Below are 15,856 nucleotides of genomic sequence, written 5' to 3'. Positions count from 1 at the left end.
ATTAAGGGTGACATATTTACAGCTCACTGCTGTTACAGTAAACTCTGTGCAGCTCTCCATTCTGAGATTTACAATCAAACAGCTATTACAGCTCAAATCTTTGCAAGAGAAGGACTGCAGTTCAATGTATCTTCTGATCTTCAGTCACAGAAAGGGTAACAGGAAATATAAACATGCATACATTAAGGCATCAGATGTGTGAAGAGCTGCTGGAAAGACTTTGTTTTATTACTTCATCATTCTTTACATGAAAACTTTCCACTTAAATCAAACATGAGACTTGCATCAACTTTTGGACTAACTCTCCTTCCTTCCCACTTTCTCCCATTTCTGTTTTTTCAGGGGCTTACCTGGAGGAACAGAGTCCACATAATACTTCTGAGCCTGTTTTCAAATGATTCCTGGTACAATTGATTTTGATCATCATCATCATCATCATCTTCTTTTACCAGTTCTAGCTCCAAGTTTGGAAAAAGGTGCCCTTTCCTCCCAGAAAGATGAATAGGAGAAGCCTCATGACACTTCCTGGCCCTTTCTGGTTCCTTGTAGAGCCTTTTCCCTGGGAAGATTTGTATTATGGTGAACTAGAAGGAGAAGGAGGAGCAGAGCAACCCCGTATTTGCTCCTTAATTTCTGGAGAAATGCAAGACTTCATCCTTTGGGAAGGAGTTACTCCTGTTGTCAGGAAATGTAGTGTTTTTCTGATGTCTTTAGCTTTTCTTTCCTGTTTCATGACTTACATTAATTCCTCAAGCCCCACTGAATATTCCCTAACTTTTGTAAGTTTCCTTCCGTTTATTTCTAGGATAGAAAGTGAATCAATAATAGAGTATCACTAAGGTGAAAATTACACTTGCTGCTCTCCTGCAAAATTAAATATAGCTTTCCAAAATTTCACTGTTCTCAGACATTGTTCCCAAGCGGTTTCACTGAAATTTAGCAAACAGTTATTAAGGAAGCTGATGCTACCTGAGGAAGAGAAAAACCTTTTCAGATCAGAGCCTTCTCGTATTTCTGAATCCTGTAGTCAAACAGTCAGAGTTAAACAGAAGCCAGAGGGCATGTCCTCTTAGGGTATATCTAATCGTGCAACAGCACAGTGGAGAAATGACAGCTGAGCTCTAGTTTACCAATAATTTCACTTGCAGAGAATCCTAGCTTGAGTTACAAAGCAGTTCAGTTGCAACAGGCACAGCGCAGCAACCCTAACTAGCTTGGACACAACACTCAATGCTATTCTGTTTCTGGTGTGAAGACCTCTGCAGCACACAGAGAGCGCCCTTGCTAACAAAAGGCCAGAGGGAGCAAGGCTTTGAAGGGTGAGGAAGTGTTCAGAAATAAATGGTAGGCTAGAAGGTCCTGAGCTGCACGTTTACTTCTTCACATCTAGGTTTCTTTCTCTCTCATGTCTGCAGGTTTGCTGAATGAGGAGCAGGATTCAGTTCAGCTGCGGTTAGAAAGAGTTCATTTATATAGCAGACATGAAAGAGCAAGCCCATAGCAGAGGCACAGGGCTCACTTAGCCTGGCACGGCTAACCCTGACACACAAGATTCAAATAAGACTAGATTTTTTTCAATCTCTTCTAATATCCCTTTATTTCCTTAGTTACTTGCAAATCAAGTTTGTCCAAACCGACAGCTCTGGAAGCTACTGCGTGCAGTTCTCTCTCAGTCAAGAGGTGGGGCTTTAGCAACAATTCCAGAGACCGCGAGCCTGTATGAAAGGCCACGTAACACATAATGCAGAATCGTAAGAGTAAACAGGATCAATTTTGGTTACTTTCCCTTCTGATTGGTCTGAAAAGGTACTTAGGTAAAAACTTTTCCTGCAGCTGTGGGAGGCGATTCAAACTGAAAAACTGGCTGGACATTGTGTGGCCATTCTGAACCTGCCTTGATCTGTCTGTCTGGTTTCTGTCTGAGCAAGCAGGAGTAAGCCATTTTGTAACAGAACTGTAGACTTTCCCTGAGAAGAACACTGCATTAGAGTACAGCTTTCACAGCGTGAAAAACAGGGGATAGGGAACAAAGTGCAATTCTACACTGTTTTATTTGCAAGTACTTGAGAATACAGGGTTTAGGTTATGGCAGCTTTCCAAGATGAAGTTGGCATATATTCATTGTAGGGCATTTCCAACCAACAGTTAATTCCTTTTCTTTCATATAACAAAACTACAGAAACACAGCACTGAGGCCTTTCAAAAGCTTCTTCACTGTTACTTTTCATAGTAGTAGAGACAGAAAGCATCAAGTCTCATCCTTTAGCTGAATATGATTAAAGGCTCTAAATTAGCTGTAGGTAAAAAGAGCTAAAAACTTAAATTTAAAAAAAATATGGAAGAGTACACAGTAACTTAAATTAGGAGGTTTTTTTTACTTGCTTTACAGAATCTGTTTCTCACATTCCTGATAAACTCCAGCTCATACAGAGACTTTAAAAATATTATCTTCCCTATGCTTTTGCAACACTTCTAAAAAGGGTTGGTACACTTTCCAGCCCATAAAGAAACTAATCTTGCAAAAAATTTACAAACGATAGGGAAGCCTGCATTAGTTAAGACTACCTACTACCATCCTTATTTTCAGACATAAGACAGGAATATGTTTTTTGTAGCAGATTGCTGCTTCAGGCTTAAATTCTTACATTAATGTTTCAGCAGCGAAGAACTGAAGAGAAAATCTCCTCTGACTAGTACTAGAAAAATTAAGTCTGTTGCTGAGAGGTTTTAGTATCTCCTTGCTTAACAGTGGTGGCTTCGAGTTTGTTAGATACAGATAACCAGGGGGATGATGCCTCTGACTTTTCTTTTTTTTGAAGTTAAAAAGAGCTAGGAAGAGTTCAGATTATATAGCAAGAATCTAGCCTTGATTTAAATATGCACTGATTGCATCCTATGCAGACAGCTCTTATGCTGCCTTTGACTATTACCTAAGTGACAACAGATTTAAGATCCTCCCACACTGTATTAAATGGCACAGTCTTGGATCAACTATCAAGAAAGCAAATACAAGCCTTACTCTTGCAGTAAAGAGCTTATACTGGATGCACAGAATAAAGCTGTTAACAGCAATCTCTACAGTGTGCTTCTCATATTCTGTATCAAGGGCACAGAGCATGCTAAGGTAAAGATTGAGACTGCAGAATTGACACTCAGAGAGCAGAGGAGAGGCTTAACAGGACTGAAATGACCTGTGCCTGCAGTGGCCTGTGCTATCAGATAACATGCTGCAGCATCCTGTACCAGCTTGAACGTACGGAGACTAATACCTTTGTATCCAGACATTATAATCCCATGCTGCTCTTCCAGACATCTGTATTTCAGCCACTTACGTGCAAAAAATGACAAAAGTTTAAATTATAAAGCCAACTGAAATCTGTTATTTCCTACCATTCAGAACCACATGTTGCAACTGTAAATATAAAATACTGTATCCCAACAGCTATTCTGAACTTCACTTTTCTAGAAGGTAAACATCAGGGTATGAGAGACGTGTATGTGAATAATTGACTGTTCTTACACATCTCCTCTTTCTTTAGCGAGGGGGCGGGGGGGGAGCACAAGCTAAAATCCCAGTTATATCTACTACTTGCTAGCATTTCATTAAGTGAAATGGGGAAAAAAAGCCAGGAGGTTTGATGTATAAATCTGCTAAGCTGTAGCAAGCACAGAATGCTAGCATCTCATCATTTATTTAAACCTGGTCTATCATCAGGCTTGCTTTTGCTCCACTCTCAAAGAACCATCTCCTACAGAGGTTACACACACATCAACCATTTTTGTTGATATAAACATTTGCATTTACCATAGAGCCATCTGTTTTTTCCCTTTTTGGGACAACATACGCTTCACCATTAATACTACAGACAGAAAGACAGACTCTTCTTTTTGTAAGGTAGAGGGGGATGAAAAGAAACATCCTGGATTCAACAGCCCTAACATACGGGTTAGGCTGAAGACATCTTGAATTTTTTTCTACTACAAAAATAATTTGCTATTAAAAAAAAAAACTGCCAAGAAAATAATATTACTGCCAATAAAATGTTTTGATTAAACACTAACCAGCACTCGTCCTCCAAAGATGTAACCTTTATTTCCCAGCACAGCACATGTATGAGCTGCTCGAGGCTGAGGTGGATCTCCACCCTGAAAGAACCAAAATAAGATCCTTTAGAACATCCTCAAAGTGCCAGCCAAGGCTATTGGCAAGTCAGTATCACAGAGATTGCAAAAATAAGGCCAACATGCATGAATATGCTGACAAAACTGCAACTTTAAAAGGAAATAATTTGTCGTCATGTCCAAGACTCTACAGACATTAAAAGATATACATATTTGCCAAGGACAGCTTTAATTGAGTTCCCTCAGTAGCTAATGTTTATTCCCTCTTGGTCTGATTTATCCTTGCTTTACTTAAGTGAAATTCAATTAATTTATCTTTAATTCCTAAGCATAGAATTACAGTCACACATTAGTTATTGTTGATATGTCCTGTGCAGCTTTATTTTTCCAAAGTGCGAACCATCAGGAACTGGTGCAAAAATCTCTGGAAATCAGATCTTAAAATTTGATGTTACATACAATAGCCACATGCCAAAAAGTATTCCCTGTGTAAATCAGAAATAAAGATAGCAAAACTGGCTTTTACTTTTCAATTGTAATTTCATTTTTTTGCATTTAGTTTTATAGGAATTTTAGTACATCCTATAAAGACCATAAAAAAGTGTCAGACACTCATTACAACATACTACTACTACTGAGTTCTTATGTAAACTCACCAGGATTTTATGAACCTTTATAGTATACTATCATATTAATATCAATAAATAGAAATGCGTGCATTAGTATTTTACTAGGAAAGTAAGTATACATGCTCCTTTGGAAGTCTATTAAAATAATGTATTTGCTAAAGAATATCTGATCTGTTTATTCCAACAATATATAGCATGACTGGGAGATACTTGTTCAGAAGATTTTTCAACATTAACTCTCAAAGGGAATCCAGCAACTCCATATATACAACGCTCAAAATAATGAGTGTATAACTCTCGCATACTAAACATATATCTTTACTTCACAAAGAAAAACTGAAGACCTAAACTAGCAATACAGCGAGTTTACTATCTCTCCCCTTGCCTTCTTTAAGTCTGTGAAAGCTGAAGAGTGAATCAAGAGAGACTAGATTTCAAGACCACTATTGTTCTTTCAGTCCGATATACTATCCTTCACACTGACCCATCAGCTTTATGAAAGGGGGAGGCAGGGGAAAGGAAGAAATCCCCAGGCAGACCTTAATCTCTCATGTGGTCAACTCTCAGTTATCTGCGATAGGTTATCCATGTTGCGGATTAATCATACACAGATACAGTCAACCAAATAGCTTCATGTCAAAACAGCCTAGATAAACGAGGTTTGTTAACCTCAGTTTGGCACTATTAAAACCATTCATGTGTTTCTACCACGCACTCCCCAAAGACCTTCACTTCATTCCAGAAGGCCTTTGCTAGATGTGACACAGGATGAATACAGAGCTGGCCCGGGTTAATGGCTGTGCTCCAGCCGTGAAACTGTTCCATATCCAAAGCCCTGGCAGGGCCTACATAAGGATACCCAAAGTCGGTATAATCGCCATAATCCATTCTGCAGGACCCAAGCTTGCTTTGTGAGGAGCCACCAAAACACCTCCACACCCTGTTCCTCAGCACCACTCTGGTATTCCTGGTTTTCTGGAGTATTCCAGTGCCTTGTCCTTCCAGTAACAGAGCGCTGGCAGTAATTTTATATTCCCAACAGTTGTTTTAAAGCTTGAATACAAAGCTTTATCTCAAAACTATCCCCTAGATACGGAATACTGTATCATTTTCTAATGTATCTAGATTTCTAATACCTCTCTGAAGCTTACAATATTTTTTGCATCAGAACCACATTATTAAAAAACCACCAGTCTAATAACATCCTCTGAGAAAAAAAATTCGTATCAATTCTGAATTTTCCACATTTCAGATGCATTGAGTGTCTTCCTGTTTAATGTTATAAGCCTGAGCAATACTAAGCATATTCAAATTACTTTTCCCAACATCAATTTCTAGAGCACAGTAACTATTCAAAATGCAGTAAGATCACAATTGTGTCAAAAGACAAGACTAAAAAACACTCACTCTAATTGCTGGTTGAGACCAAGTTTGTGTGGTTGTATCAAAAACATGAACATCATTATGCCATCCCCAGAATATCTGTCCTTCCTAAAAAAGAAGTTAAAAAAATTAAAAATGTTTATTCTATTTTAAAGTCTTTGTGCTTATTAAAGAATACAAACCCAGAAGTGAACTATCAAAACAGAAAATAAACTAAAATACAGAAATTTATTAAAAGAAACATATACTACTATTTTTAATAGTGATGCAGCAGCTCAGGTCTAGTTGAAGGTCAACAGCATTCAGGAACGTTAGGCTGATGACACTTTTGAAAATGGGCTTTGGGCTCCAACATTAGTCACTGCAGTAGACAACTTCTACCTTCTAATTCTGAGTGTAACATACTGAGAAATAAATAGATTGCACAAAGTAATACATTTCTGTAAGTCAATATTTAACATTTGATGTAAGGATCTATACTCCCTTGAATGCATATCTATTTCTTATTAATTCCTGTCTAATACTCTAATCAGTCTCCTCCTTTCTATTAGCTGTCAGAAATCATTATAGGATACTAGCTAATCCAGGCATCTTACAGTAATGGCATTTACTCTGGATGACAAATTAAAGAAATTAACTGAAAGTATTTGTCAGTCAGACTTATGAAGCTATGAATTCCCTATCATTACTTCAAGGAAATACATTCTAAAATTTTCAGGGAGTTTCATACTTAAAATATATCTTCAGATGTAAAACACTGCCTTTGTTCCTGCTTTGACAGCATTTTGTTTCATTGCACTCAAAGCCTAGCACTGGGTACATGGAATACACTGAACACCCACTGCTCCCAACATGCAATATCTGAAATTTCAAATCTAAGTAGAAGATTCTAATTTGCATTTCTGCTGATGCTACAAATAACAGAAAAATCAGACAGATTTTCATACTTACTGAGTATAGTATAAAAGATCACGTTTTGACAATCAGAAAGGACAAATCACTCTGAATTGTGACAAATTTCTTACCCAAAATGCATCATGGACATCAAAACAATCACTGAGTTCATTATGCTTCCTACAGCCATAGCCACCAAAATATATTAGCCTAAAAGAATAACAACAAAAAAAAGTTCAGTTAGCTGTTTTGTAAATAACATTCAAATGAAAAAGCTGTAATAATTAATTTCAAATTTTGGTTTACCTACTGTATTATTAATAATATAAACAAATTAAAATATTTCATATTGCACCTAATTACACAGAAAGCCTTACTGCGAAGGTAATATTGTTACATTCCTCAACAAGCCTGACAGAAATCCACAGAAGCAAGGAAGCAGGTTCAAGATACCTCGAAGTCCCTATTCTCTATTCCTCCATCCACAAGCTTATCACAGGCACATTTTCAGACATGAGTCTCAAAATGACACATAACACACAAGACAGTGAAATGCCTATGCTTCTGCTAGAATTCCTACCCTTTTCTATTGAAATTCCTATGCTCCTACTATATTTGTTAGCCTTCTGCATACGTCTTTTCACAACAAATGTTCCCAAGGTTCAGCCCACAGACTGCCTGTGATCCACAAAGTCTTTCTCTAGCTTATAGAATCTTTCAACTAAGCACTACTGAACATATTGCATTGCAAGTATTGTTACACACCTCCCAGCCTAATATTCCACCCATGAAATGGCCATCCATAAGTAATGGTTCCTAAAGTTTTGTTTAACTTCAACATTTGAGGATATTTGGTATAGTTGTTAGTGATCTTGGGAGAAGGCAATTTAGGAAATGATGGGATGGTGAAGGTCATTCCAGACTGACATTCCTAGGGAAACAGAGTTACTGAAAGCATTGTGCAATACACCACGACATCCTGATCTGCAAATTCACATCTTGTGAAATTTTAAGGTATACTTCTGAAAAGGTGCATAGCTTGTCCCCAAATACTTTTGTTAAATGAAAAGGTTACACTCTGCCACCTAAAATAGGTAATTTTCTCAGTACGTGGATTACATGATACTCTGAATAGGTTAATTTAGTTTTGAATAATCTTGTATTAACAGCTAAGGAGAAGTTGTTCAAATATATGTAATTTCATATACCTTGCACAGTTAAATTAGAATTACAAACCTAAGATATAGTACTGAGAGGCATTGCAGAGTTTATGCAAAACCTCTTTAGATGTGGAGTCCAGAAACAGATAAATCATTTACATTTTATAATGTTCTCTGTATATCATATTCTTACTTGTTTACAATTTTATAACAAATCACTGACATGTCACTTTCTTGTGACCACATATGCCACAATATCCAGACACTTTCCATAATAAACACAAAATCTGAAGTAAAGTATTTATTTTTAGCTAAGTATTTTTTCTCAATACACTCAGTAACTTTTACAACAGGTATCTCGGGTGACTTGGTTCTTATAAAATAATCACTGAAATGCCTTTGTAATTGTCAGCATTTGTATGCTATTAAATCCTTGAAAATATACTAAATATATTTTATTGCATTAAATTAATGCTTACATAATGTAACAAAAAAACAATGTAATTTTTATACTGATTTTTTTAACGTGTTAAAATTAAAAACATAAGTAACAGATGCATAATAATTTTTATCTAAAGTCTCAAAGCATTCCACAAACTTTCACTAAATTTCCTAAGCCTCTCCTAAAGTGGGTTTATACTTACCATTAATTCAGCTCACATGTGAGAAAACTCTGGTAGAAAGCTGTTACGTGAGTTACACAAAATCCCATAGCAAGTCAAGCTAAGAATTAGAGTTTCAAGAATCCCAAACCTGTGTGCTCTTCACTTTATAGTACTTCCTCTCTGCAATTAACACATATTAAATATTCTTAATGTGTTACCTGTCCTTATACACCCAGCAGGAAAGCTTGTCACGTGGTGTAGGAGGTTGACCTTTAAAATTTGTAATTTTTTTCCACCTATAGGTTCCATTTTTTGTTCGCAAATTAACATAATACAGCTTAAAAGAAAAAAATTACAATATTTTCAGTATAAATCATGTCAAAGAATCCAGCACAAATCACCAACAAAAAGAACCACCCACCACCCCCAGAATACACTACTTCCTTTGAAAAAAAAAGGAACTGACAGTGAAGTTTACAATATGTAGCAACATATAGGAAGAGTCCAATACACCACAAGAATACAGTTAAAGTGTGAGAATTAGCAGCAAGTTTCCTTGCCTTCACTCAGCCAGACCAGAACAGTAATATCCTGCTCCTTCCAGATTCAACTGAAGCCTTGCAAAAAACTTCTGAAGACAAACAACTCTCAGTTCAAGTCTACTGGCAGAGCTGTCAGTAGTTCTGCCTAACCTAACTAGGTAACTGCACAAGAATCAACAAGGCTTGTGAACCGAGTACTAACCTGAGATCTGATTACGGACTCCATTTCAGTTATTTTCTAGTCAGGATAGAACTCTGACTTCATTTACACTAAATGATTAAAACAGCTTATTTCATCTGCTTTGCTACTCGTGTCTTCAGTTGCAAGGAAAACTGGTAGCTCTATTTTAATTATTACATGATTATATAAGAAAGGTAATCACTATTACCTAAAGAACACTAAAGAGCAAAAACAAAAGTGATATTCTGAGATCAATTTCCATTATGACTGCCAACATATTTAAAAAAAAAAAAGGCAATTGGGAAAGCACTGACAGTTTTCAGAAATAATAAAAAATACAGAAAGTTTCATGTAATGGGTCTCATTCTGAAGCTATGGTTCAGTGAAAAATTCCAGAAAAACATATGGAGTTGGACATTAAAACAAAAATTTAAGTTTTTTGTCAGTTTAAAAGTATACATTTTCTACAAAAATAAAACTTTTCCTTACATTTCTCCTTAATTCAAATGCAAAGTACACCAGACAAAACAGTAAGGTCAGCACGATTATTCATTCAAATACAGTATGTTATGAAAGAAAAGAATACAATACCCGATTACTGTATCCTTTATCATCAAATCCACCAAAAATGTACAGCTTCCCATTAATGCTTGCCCCACAGCTTCCTGACATGGAGGTAGGTAACTCTCCTTCCATTAGGTGCATTGTCCTGCAATTTAGCACATAGATTAAGTCTTATAATGCTGCTTTCAGACCTGCTAAAATTAACAAAATCGAAACAGATGTATTAATAATTTTTATACTTAAACCTAAAAATACAATTACAATGTTTTGGCCATAACTAGCACTAGAAACTATAGCTGATATATGAAGTCAGGCTCCTGTGGTGTAAGAGGGCTTTCACATGAATATTGTGCATATGTTTATGAAGTATCTCAATTTTTCTGAAGGTGAAGCCCATATTAAAAGAGCATTAGTAGAGCTGAAACATTAATTATTCAAAACCTGGAAATACTATTAACTCCAAAAACTCCTGAAATGAGAACATGGTATTGCTGTTATTTTACAAACGGAAAACTGAGGCAAAAGTAGAAATAAAGGTCAGAAGCACTTACTAATTTTGGTACCCAATATGCACTCCTAAAACTGCATTTTGCACTGTATTTAGGATAACAAAAAAAATCTTCAATAACGCCAATTTTAGCAATGAGTTCTCTGTTCTTCAGCAGCAGCAGCAGTTCCTAGCCTTTTCCTTGCTAGTCTCACTTACAAACCAGTAACTTCCCATGATGCAAATTCTAACATCACACAATCTCAAGCACTACACAACTACCTGACAAAACTCAATTTCTGCCAAACTCACGAGGCTGAGCACTAGGCCAAGACTGCGCTTAGAATCATTACTCCACACTGCAAACAGCTTTCCTAGGATCTCAAACTTCTTCAGAAGATAGGGACCTGCATTTCCCTCTCACATGTACACGCACAGACGACATGCAATTTGTTTAGAATTTCCACCCTGTCGCCACACCTTCAGTCTCTGCAGATTTAGCAGCCAAATCCCAGCCTCTGTGTGCTGGCACTCCAACTCCTTGCCCCAGCTTTGCTGCCGACATCTCAGTTGCTTTCACCCCATGGTTTCTGGTCGAAGCTTCCTTCCCCTGCCATTCCTGTTCATTTTTCTCAGCTCTCCACCTGACACTGTGCCTTCCAACTGGCCCAGTCTCCCTCCTCAGTCACGGTCTCCCACCTTCAAAGCCTGTTTTCACTTTTTCTTCTCTCTGCTAGGTCTAATATCACCACATGTGCTGACCCATTCATTCCCTTCTTCAATACATCCACATCTAGATCAGATGCCTTCATTGTCTATCACTGGTGGCTATATGGAAGAAAAGGATTCATAGAATCATAGAATCATAGGATCATTAAGGTTGGAAAAGACCTCTAGGATCATCCAGTCCAACTGTCAACCCAACACCCCCATGCCCACTACACCATGTCCCTAAGCGCCTCATCTACACATCTTTTAAATACCTCCAGGGATGGTGACTCCACCCCTTCCCTGGGCAGCCTGTTCCAAGGCCTGACCACTCTTTCAGTAAAGAAATTTCTCCTAATGTCCAATTCTTACAGCTTTGACTTCTGATGCTTGACCTTACCCCAACCTAAAAGAACTGGAGGCAGCCATTAAAAGGAAAAGCTTTTTATGCGCTAAATCACCAGATGTGAATGACGCTCGTGCAACCTGTCCCTATTGAAAACAGCACTCGCTAACAGCTGCTCAGGGCACTGCTCCCAAATACCTCTGTTCTGGCACCAGCACTGCCACGGGCCAGCCCACCTTCCCCTTCTCTGCTCTTGCTCTCGCATTCCTGCTTGTTCCTGTGTCATGCGGTGCACTCAGCTGTACGTGTACAACCGCCTGTGCTGTAAACTGAATGAAATCAAGAACGGATCCAGGTTAAAAATAACCCTGAAAAAAGAAAAGTTATATTTAACCCAGATCACTTTCCTGATCCAATTTCCCGTGTGACCATATAAATGCCTGTACCAGTACAACCGATACGGGGACATCGGGGGTGAAAAACAAGAGAGAATATGAGGTTGCTTTAGCCAACTCTTTCACCAAAAGAAACAGACAGCAAAACAGAGTCTCAGTGAGGGTACAATCTTAAAAAAAAAAAGGAAAAAAAAAAGAAAAAAACACTTGCTAGAACTTCACAGCTAACAATATGCAAACTGTTGTTTTCAAAATCAGTGACTTGACCACACAGATGTGGAATTTCATACTTACTATAAGACACCTTCCTGACCTAGCCCTCCTCCCCCTTTCCCTCCATTTCAAATTGTTGCATTGAATATGGGTATGCAATGAATCTCTTGAATATGGGTATGCAAGAAATATATAAACAGGTGGAGTCTGGAAAGACAGCTGGCAGAAAACACATATAAGCCCAAATGGATACTACTTTACCAGACTAAATGCAATTACTGTAAGAGAAACCACTGGAAAACTTTAAAAAGAGGCATTGTTATCTCTCCCCACATACAATATGTAAACACAATGAATATAAAATGTAAAGATTAAATTTGCTAGTGATGTGCAAAATCTGGTTAGTTATAAGTTATTTATGCAAATACACTCATAACACAACTAAGTAATAACAAAAAGTATATAATTGTAAATAGATCAAGAACTCAAATATCCAGTGTTTAAATATTCCTTTTAACATAAAAGTTCATGTATGGAGAACCAAGCCAAAATAAATGCCCAAATAAAATGCACCTGTTTTAACAACAGAGCCTTAAGCCGACCATTTCAAACATCCTCTTGAAAAAACCAATGATACTTAAGGAATTAATGTGTTTCCTAGACCAATTTGCAAGTACTTATGTCTGGTCTTCAGTCTTCACATTAAACAGCTGCTATTTAAACTCCAGGGAACATGACCAATAACTCATTTAACTGAAGTAACTCTTTTCACTGCAACTAATTGTAATCTATGCAAAGATCAACTTTATTTATTAATTAAATATAAATTATGCAAATTACCATAATCCACTATCCATTTCATAGATCCAGAGCTCATCATTAGGCAGATAAACTTCATTTTCTTCAATTGACTAAAACAAAAAAAAATTTGCAAATGTTAAATCAATTATGCATTACACACCATACGTCTTAAAATGAAATACCAAATCATGTTACTTAGCAACACAGAATAAGGAGATAATCTACCAGAGCATAAGTCATACCCCAACATTATTGCTCTCATCATTACAGTTTTTTTAAATAGGCAGCTCAATAATGCCAGTATTTTACATTTTATACTAGAAGTTAAAAAAAGATGTTTTTCATTTTTTGAACCTACTAAAAATAGTGTGCTAGGCGTTTCCTGATGTCATTGAGCTTTGTTGATTGTTAATAGCATCTTTAATCACTCATTTTAAGATGTGAAGATTATAAAAAAATAAGTTTGGTGTATCAGAGGTAGGGAGAGAAGTGTTTCAATATTCAAAAAGTATGAATATAATACAATACTCAATTTGTAAAAATAAGAAAAAAACACAAGCAAACAATGGAAACGTACACAACTGCTACTAACAAGTAACACAAAAGTACCATAACATGACCATGGATTTAAAAAAAACCAAAAAAATTAAGAGAGACTGTCAAAGATGCTTCCCTCCTTTGTTAAAATGCTGTTACTAAAGGAAGTATTTTTTCAGTCACTTATGTCATCACCCTGAGCAAATTTCGCTGTACTGTTAGCCTTCATACCTCCAAATACAGAACATCAAAGACAAGCATAAAAGTATTAATGCTGTTCTTTGGTGCTTTTTGCATCTTTACGGAAAAAAGGGTTCTCCTTCACCTGAAGGATTTTTTCCTCATTCCACAACCCCTTTTTATCTTTTCCAGAAACCGAGACTTTGCCAGGCTGTGTAGATGGGTGAAGAACCCAACAACTAAGTCAGAAAAAAGTACTCATTTTAAAAAATAAGGAACTTAATTCCTCAGGCCCACTCATTAAAGGCACAGATTGACCAACTTAACGTTCTGCCAAGAAAGATGTGTAACATAAACCAGACCAGATTTGAAGCTCCTGAATTAAAACTCATTATCTTTTGTTTTGGGAAATACTTTTAATTAGGAGGCAATTCTTGGCATAATGGAAAAATATAAAGAAAAGTGTAACTGAAAAGCACAAAAAGAACAGTTACTTGCAGCGACTGAAGGAAGGAACTTGAAAGAACAAAATGTCAAGTATAAAAGAGCTTAACCTATGCCATAACATGAAGGAGAAAATTTCTCTGTGGAAAACAGATCTATGAAGACTCCCAAACAGAGGCTATGTAAGAAAGAAAAATAATTTGGGAAATAATGATGAGGAAGAATAACAAACAGGAGAAGGAAGCCCAAAAGAATGCAACTGCAGCACTCAGGCTGAGTAACAATTACACCATTAATTATTGTCTTAGGATTAGAAAGAAATGAAAGACTGTGAGGGATTAAGCAGCCAGAGTCAGTAAATAAAAAAAAAAAATAGATCAAAATTAAATGAATGTGAGGAAAAGAAGTTAAATACAAAACTGAATTTTAATTATTAACAATTTAGTTACTGATATTCATTACTTGCCTTTAAGTGATACTGGATCATTACCATCTCAATTTGAAAGGTGCCAATCAGGCAGGTACGCACTATGTTTGGTACAGTTTATCCTGCCAGGCACCTTTCGTAAGGTAGGCTCTGCTGTTACACGCAGCTTGCAGCTTTCACAAAATCCAAAAGTCTACTCAATTTAATCTAGATATGTCCGTGGTCAGAGGCTGAGCATGCTACAGAACCAGCTCTGAGCAAATACACTGATGCCAAAAAGAAGTTAGCTGGGCAGTAGTCCACCATCAACATGTAAAATGTAAAAATGTAAAATGATTTACCTATGTAAAATGCTGCTTAAAGAGTAACAATGATTTTCATAATACTCTCCACAAATAAATACGTAAAACTACTACAAATGTTTGCAAAGTTTATCTGCTAAACTTAACACACATTGTCCATTTTGACTGTGCCATGAACCCAGGATCCTTTATTATAAAATCTTTGAAAACACTGTACTAACCAGTCCAACCTTAGCTTCTAAAGACCAAAGCATAGAGAACTACCAAGTGTTACCAGTGATTTAGGTGTTGCGTAGTTATACAGAGTATTATGGAGTTTAAGGCCAGAAAAGGACAGTAAACCTCCCTGTACATCACAGACGACTCACATTATTTAAATATATGCTTATGCTAAAGGTGGCTAACTTCTTGACACTACAAAATATGTATTCAAATCCTTACATGACTTGCAGTCACAAGAAACACTACCTACCAAAGACCCCCAAAGGGAAGAAAAGCTGTGGAAACAGTTTACAGGCTCCTGAGGGTTCCTCAATTTCATTACAGTTTGGTATTGGGCAAGCCTGGCCATGCAATAGGCTAGAGAAGGCGTGCCAGGGTAACCCAGACAGCGAAACCCTGCTGCCTTGCTTCCTACCACAGCTGGGGGTTTATATTTCAGTACGCAGTCTCTCTGTATTTTCAGTATTTCAGTAGTCATCAGCAGCACAACCCTTTCCAGGTCAAACGAATCGAGCTCAGGAGCAGAGCAACTCCTCAAAATCCACAAGCTGCCCAGCTTTACCCCACCTTTTAAGTCCAATGTTTTCAGTTATAAAAAAAACCATTCCAATTTCCAGAAAATAAACTATAATGTGCTTCAGGAGGAGACAATTAGCCACTAGTACCTGAGAGCCCCAGAAATGTCCTTCCCTCTGTATTGCACATACTCATAGC

General features: G+C 37.0%; 1 protein-coding gene across 1 annotated transcript in view; it reads right to left on the bottom strand.

The window, feature by feature from the left end:
* KLHDC1 (kelch domain containing 1) overlaps positions 1-15,856 on the bottom strand; it is a 31,014-nt gene that overhangs the window by 13,862 nt on the left and 1,296 nt on the right. Inside the window, exons 2-7 of the mRNA XM_075150724.1 lie at positions 13,070-13,140; positions 10,108-10,225; positions 9,012-9,130; positions 7,160-7,238; positions 6,159-6,242; positions 4,063-4,146 (exon numbers count right to left, since the gene is read on the bottom strand). Of these exons, the coding sequence (XP_075006825.1) occupies positions 4,063-4,146; positions 6,159-6,242; positions 7,160-7,238; positions 9,012-9,130; positions 10,108-10,225; positions 13,070-13,140 (555 nt within the window). The remainder of the gene's footprint in view (positions 1-4,062; positions 4,147-6,158; positions 6,243-7,159; positions 7,239-9,011; positions 9,131-10,107; positions 10,226-13,069; positions 13,141-15,856) is intronic.

The sequence above is a fragment of the Calonectris borealis genome, chromosome 5 (genome assembly GCF_964195595.1).
Source record: "Calonectris borealis chromosome 5, bCalBor7.hap1.2, whole genome shotgun sequence".
In the NCBI taxonomy this organism is placed as follows: domain Eukaryota; kingdom Metazoa; phylum Chordata; class Aves; order Procellariiformes; family Procellariidae; genus Calonectris; species Calonectris borealis.
This window is presented reverse-complemented; position numbering and strand designations above follow the sequence as displayed.